Here is a 5,647-nt window from a genome sequence, read left to right as displayed (position 1 = left end):
GTGGGGGGTGGGGGGTGGGGGTGGGGGTGGGGGTGGGAGGGGCTCTGGGAAAGGTGGGAGGCTCCCATTGGTCCACGTTGTGACAGCGACAGGAGCAGCCTCCCCCATCCGCCCCAGGCCCGGGGAGTTGGGGCCCTTGGCTGTCAAGGAAACCGTGTTGAAAACACAGAGCCCCAGGAGCCAGCAGGCCCCGCCCGGAAAAACAACATCCTGGCTTGTGGGGCACCAGCAGGCTCTGTGGGAGGGGTTATTTTTAGCTGGTGAGGCAGCCAGGGCAGGACTTGTATGGCCTTGCTGTCTGGCTGCATAACTCACCCATTGTCCCACCCGACCTTGGGCTCTCTGCCTGCCTCTGCTCTCCAGGCATGGCCCTCCCTGGGGTGCACCTGAGTCACAGACAACCCCAGGAGGAGGGGGCTGGCCTGGGAACACACTCACCTCGTAGCCTCAGGGAGCAAGCTTTCCCCTTGAAAACAGAACGCGGGCATCCCAAGCTAGGATGGGGGTTCTGGAGCACCAGGGGCACTGGGCCTTCTTGGGAGAGAGATGGAGGTTCTGCTGGGGCCCAGGGCCCAGGGTCTCCCCCGCGTGGAGGCAAAGCACGGTTCCAGCCGCACAGCTGGTGCGGAGATGGGAGGCAGCTTCCAAAGGAGGACACAGGTCATTTTAGCGTAGACGTTCTCCGCTCCAGCCGCACCCAGAGGTCAGTTCAACCACATCTCTCATGGGCTAAGAAGGTATGTGTATGAAAGAAGCTCTAGGTCTCAAACTTTCTTGACCATGCCCAGGAGTCATGCCCTGCTCTTGGGGGATGTGATGTCTGTATTTAATCCTGGGCACAAACACCATTAGGCAGGTCCAGAACTAGGCTGTGGCATCAAGGATGAAAATAGCTGATGGGAACCAGGCTGTCCAAAGCAAACACTCTGGCAGCCAGAATGACTGTGGGGCTGGACCCCTCCGGGAGAAGCCACCTCTACCTCTCCCTGTCCAGAACCAGGGAGCAGGTGTGCCCCAAAGGGTAGGCACCCCATTTCAGCCTCCTCTTCCTGGGCCAGGGTTCTCCCTCCCAATAGGAATCTGGGACTAGGGGCTTGTTCCCTTGTCCTGCCTTTCAAGACCTGCTCTTGAAAGATGAGAAGTATTGGGAATTCTTGGTGGGTGGAGAGAAGGGTAGAAAAGGGAGTCATTCATTCGACAAATGTTTATTGAGCACCTACTATGTGCCAGGCACTGTCCCAAGAACCTGGGAGAGGAGGGGTCGGGGTAACCCTTCTCCCAGAAACAAGGCCTGCAGGGGGTCAGGGTCTGGAAAGCCTCCTCCCTGAGAGATGGAAGGCCTTGTATATGGAAGGTGGAGGCCTCTAGAAATGAGAAGCCTGGGGAATGTGTGGGACTCCAAGGCCGGTGTCTTCCCTGGGGCAAAGCAGGGGTGCAGAGAAGCAAGCTTCCCAGGAGCTGGGACAGCAGCGGGAGGAGGACCCGTGCCCCCTGCATCACCTCCTCTTCAGCACGGATATGCAGGACTTCTTGAGGGGCCCGATCTGCAGATGGGCATCCACGCTCTCCAGGAAGAAGGCGGGCTTGAGCCTGTGTGTGAAGAGCCCCGCAAAGTGGCTGTCCAGGCGGCTCTGGAAGGGGTCAACCGGGGAGGCTGGGGTGCCACTCCGGCGGGCCCGGGAGGTCTTCAGCCTCCGCAGAAGGCTCATCTTGCCATCCCGCACGGCATAGAAGGCCAGGGCTCGGTCAGCATATTCCAGGCAGATCCCGACGGTGGGCGAGAAGGGGTGGGGCAGGAGCAACTCCAGCCCGTGGAACCAGACGGAGAAGCTGCGTCCGTTCCACTGCAGGCAGCAGGAGTGAGCATTGCGTCCAAGCCGGCCCCGGTCGTAGGGCTCTTGCGGTGAGAAGTCTTCAGCCATGACTCCCACGCTGACCCAGCCCTCAATGATCTCCACCTCCCAGTAGTAGGTGCCCCGGTCCAGGGCGCCCTCGCCCAGCACCTGCTCGCAGTGGGTGAAGCGGGTGGGCGACTCGGGGTAGTTGATGGGACACAGCACCCTCTTCACACCCTTGGTTCCAAACAGCTGCAGGAACTTGTCTGCCGTGTCGCTGTCCAGGTCCACGATGTACGCAACTGCTCCCATGGGACACAGAGAGATGCAGGGCTCAGGTCCAAGGTCAGGTGGGACAGTCCCTCCCCTAGGGGCCCACCTTCCCAAACACAGCCTCTCCCCTCCTCTGCAACTGGCCCTCTGCAAGCAGGCCACCCTGGGGAGCACCCCATGAGCTAACCTAGTTCACTGCATGAATGAGGGACAGGAATCGAAGACCTCATGCGCCAGGGCCCAGCCCAGCAGCCTTGGGAGGGCCCCTTATGAGCAGCGGGGCGAGCCCAGGTGTCGACTTACACTTGAGGAAGTAATCCCTGGGAGCCTCACTCTCCAGGCTGTTGGCGCTTTCGGGGTCCTGGGACTCAGCATCTGCTGCAGAAGAAGAGACAGTGCAGGGGGGTCTCCCTGGCTGCCAGGGGCTGGGCCACTGTGCAAGGTGACCGCTCCCCACCGAACCTGTGACTGAACTTCCCCTCCTCCCCCTTCCTCCCAGCACCCCAGGCCACCTGGGGACAGGCACACCCCCAAATATGGTACACTGTGTTCACACACATGCCTGGTCCTCGGGCTCTGCCCCCGCTCCACTTCCTCCCTGGGCCTCAGCCCTTCTGAAGCTAGAGGGTGGTCTAGGAGAGGCCTGCTCTGCCCCCTGGGCTGTGGCCAAAGGGGCTGACTCGTGCTTACAGGGTGGCGGCTCCAGCCATTGGCAGGATTTTGGGTCCCACCCTGAGCCTGGCAGTTTCCATCCTCCACTCCTGAACGGGCACCAGGCCTGGGGGCCCGTGCGGGGAGTCTGGGAAAGGATGAGTCACTTGCGGGGGGCACCCACCTTCCGTGCCTGGCTTCTGCAGCCCATCCTCATCGCTGCCCAGTCCCTGCAGCTGCTCCCACTGGCTGGTGCAGGCTGAAGCCAGGCCATCTCGTACCACCTGCACGGCCTGCGATGACTTGGTGAAGCTGAGCTCCCTTGGGGGCCCGGGCCCAGGGCCGCACCCCTCCTCCAGGGCCAGCCTGAGCTCCAGGAGCTCCTGTGCCAGACAAACGCCCATTAAGGCCCTGCTGGCCACAGCTCCTCCTGGCTGGGGTGAGACGGCGCCGCCAGGGGGCTGGCACAGCCCTGAATCCCAGGCACCCGCTGCCTTCTCCCTCCGCCTCCCGCCTACCCCCTACCATGTCCTCTCTGGCCTGCAGAGCTGCCCTCACCTGCAGGAAGCTGACCGAGTCGGCTTCAGGGACCTGACTGAGGTTGCGGCGGGCCCGGCTGAGCCGGCTGCGCTGTCCCTCCTGCCGCTGCAGGTCTCCCTGGGAGCGGCCCAGCATGGTCGCCTCCCCCTCGTCGATGAAGGACAGCACCTCTGCCTGAAACCCCTGCAGGACGGCCGCAGCCTCAGCAAACAGCCGGCTCACCCTTTCCCGCTCTGCCACGGCTGCACCCTGCACAGGAGGACAGAGGTGGCGGTGATGAGAGCAAAGAACATCACTTCCCAGACCCCACTTTCCCACCCTGTCCTCTCGGGGGGACAGAAGCACCAGCCCCAGCTGCCCTGGATCTATGTCAGGTCAGGGGAGACACTTGTGCTCACTGGAGCCGGGCAATGCCTTGAGCGTGGGCTTCTTTAGAGTGGACGGTACCATGCTGAAAGCTCACACTGCCAGGAGGATACTGCAGGAGTGAACGGGGGCGGGGGTTAGGATGGGATCGGACCTTGATGAGGGCCACCGTGCGCCGGGACTGTGCGATGCCCGCGCCCAGCTCGTCCATGCGGTCCTCCACGGCGCTCAGGACTTTGGGCTGCTCGGCCTGTGAATGACACCCTTGAGTACGGGGTCTGGCAGAGGTCACAATCCTACACTGGGGTCCCAGGTCTCACCAAGGGGGGAGGAGAGGGGTGACCTGGGAGGGAGTGGTATCTGGGTATAGGTGGGACTGGGAGCGGCCATGATATGCCAGAGGTGCGTCAAGCCCAGACTGGTGCCATTCCCGAATGCCCAGGGAGAGGGCAGGCTGGCCAGCTGTGGGTTGTCTGCCTCCCCTCTTTGACTGGTGAGCAAGTAGAGGGCCATCTATGGTCCTCAGCGTTGCTCACATTCATTTGAGAACTTCCTTCAGTGGGGAAGAGGCAGAGAAAGAGAGTGAGGAGGGGGCCCTGCACAAGATGGCATTCAGCTGTCCTGGGCATCATTGTCCCCAAAGAGTCTGTGCCCCCAGCCCAGGCCTGAAAAATAGGGAATCCGGGCAAATCCCCTGGGTCTTATGAGTCACCACTCCAGGCAGGAGAGACGGAAAATCCCAAGGCAGAGGCGCCAAGACCGGGCTGGGGGCCAAAGGAAACTGGGGGCGGAGGTAACCAGCCAGGCAGCGTGCACATGCTCCCACCACGGCCCCCGGAACAGCTGGACAGAGCGGTCTGTGTGCTCGGACCACCCTCTGCAGCACTCCTTTCGCCTGCCACACCCATCCAAACCCTCAGCCCAGGCAAACCTGAGCGGGGATCTGCAGGAGCTCGGCCGGCGCAGCAGGTGCGCGGCGGAAATCAGCTGCCTGGGACCACGTGGGCCTAACCCGGCTCCCGGCTGTTTAAACCCCCAAGGGCCCCGCTCCAGCCTCAGGCCCCCAGCCCGCCCATCTTTTTCGAGTTCTCACTGGGTCCCATCAACCCCCATTTTTGTCCCGAGCGCAATGTCCCACAGCGAGAGGAGACCGTCAGGGCTGGAAGGGACCGCAAAATTCCTCAGGTTAGAGGAGGGAATTAAGGATGGGGGTGAGGGGTCCCCGGCCCTCGGCCGCCACGCGAGGCCCGTCGCCCTCCCGCCCTCCGCGCCGGCGCCCCACCTCCTGGAGCGCGCGCTCCTGCTCCAGCGACACGAGTTCGTGGCCCCGGTGCTCCTGGGCGGCACAGGCCTCACACAGGCACACTCGCTCCGCGCGGCAGTAGCGCTCGAGCGGCCGCAGGTGGCGCGGGCACAGGCTCTCCTCCAGCCGGCGCAGCGGAGGCACCAGGCGGTGTCCGCGCAGCGCGGGGCTGCGCTCGTGTGGGCCTAGGTGCGCGGGGCAGAAGGAGGCGAAGCAGGAGAGGCAGGAGAGCGCGGCGGGTAGGGCGGCGCCCTCGGGGCACGCGTCGCAGCGCACCGGCTCTTCGCCCGCCGGCCACGGCTCCGGCGCGCAGGGAGCCGACGGCTCCGGGGCGCTGGGCGGCGCACTGGGCGGCGCACTGGGCGCCCCCGGCTCGGGGGCCCGGGCCGGGCCGGGGCCGGGCCCCGGGCCTGAGCCCTGGCGGAGCTGCAGCAGCTCAGACAGCGTGTGGTTCTTGCGGAGCTGCAGGCCGTCGGGGAAGGGCTCCTGGCACAGCGGGCAGCGGGCCGTGCCTCCCGGCCCGCCGGCGCCACCCGCGCCGCGGCGCGGCCAGAGCGCGCCCAGGCAGGCGAGGCAGAAGTTGTGGCCGCAGGGAAGCGTCACTGGCTCCCGGAGCGACTCCAGGCAGATGGGGCAGCTGAAGGGGCCGCTGCCGTCCATGGCTCTTCGGTCGCGGGGC

General features: G+C 64.6%; 1 protein-coding gene across 1 annotated transcript; it reads right to left on the bottom strand.

Moving 5' to 3' along the window:
- Positions 1–1,189: 1,189 nt before the first annotated feature.
- TRIM47 (tripartite motif containing 47) lies at positions 1,190–5,647 on the bottom strand. Its single transcript, XM_007454331.1, has 6 exons — positions 4,948–5,647; positions 3,820–3,915; positions 3,318–3,548; positions 2,944–3,142; positions 2,412–2,486; positions 1,190–2,137 (listed from the first exon to the last, which is right to left on the bottom strand). The coding sequence occupies exons 1-6, from the start codon at positions 5,626–5,628 to the stop codon at positions 1,497–1,499; spliced, it is 1,923 nt and encodes a 640-aa protein (XP_007454393.1). The 5' UTR covers positions 5,629–5,647; the 3' UTR covers positions 1,190–1,496.

This window comes from Lipotes vexillifer, unplaced genomic scaffold (genome assembly GCF_000442215.2).
Source record: "Lipotes vexillifer unplaced genomic scaffold, Lipotes_vexillifer_v1.1 scaffold518, whole genome shotgun sequence".
NCBI classification, from domain to species: Eukaryota; Metazoa; Chordata; class Mammalia; order Artiodactyla; family Lipotidae; genus Lipotes; species Lipotes vexillifer.
This window is presented reverse-complemented; position numbering and strand designations above follow the sequence as displayed.

Coding starts and splice junctions, on each gene's coding strand:
- TRIM47 (XM_007454331.1), bottom strand. CDS start 5,628: ATGGACGGCAGCGGCCCCTTCAGCTGCCCCATCTGCCTGGAGTCGCTC. Junction 3,916..4,947: donor AGGAGCGCGCGCTCCAGGAG/GTGGGGCGCCGG, acceptor TGTCATTCACAG/GCCGAGCAGCCCAAAGTCCT. Junction 3,549..3,819: donor GCACGGTGGCCCTCATCAAG/GTCCGATCCCAT, acceptor CCTCCTGTGCAG/GGTGCAGCCGTGGCAGAGCG.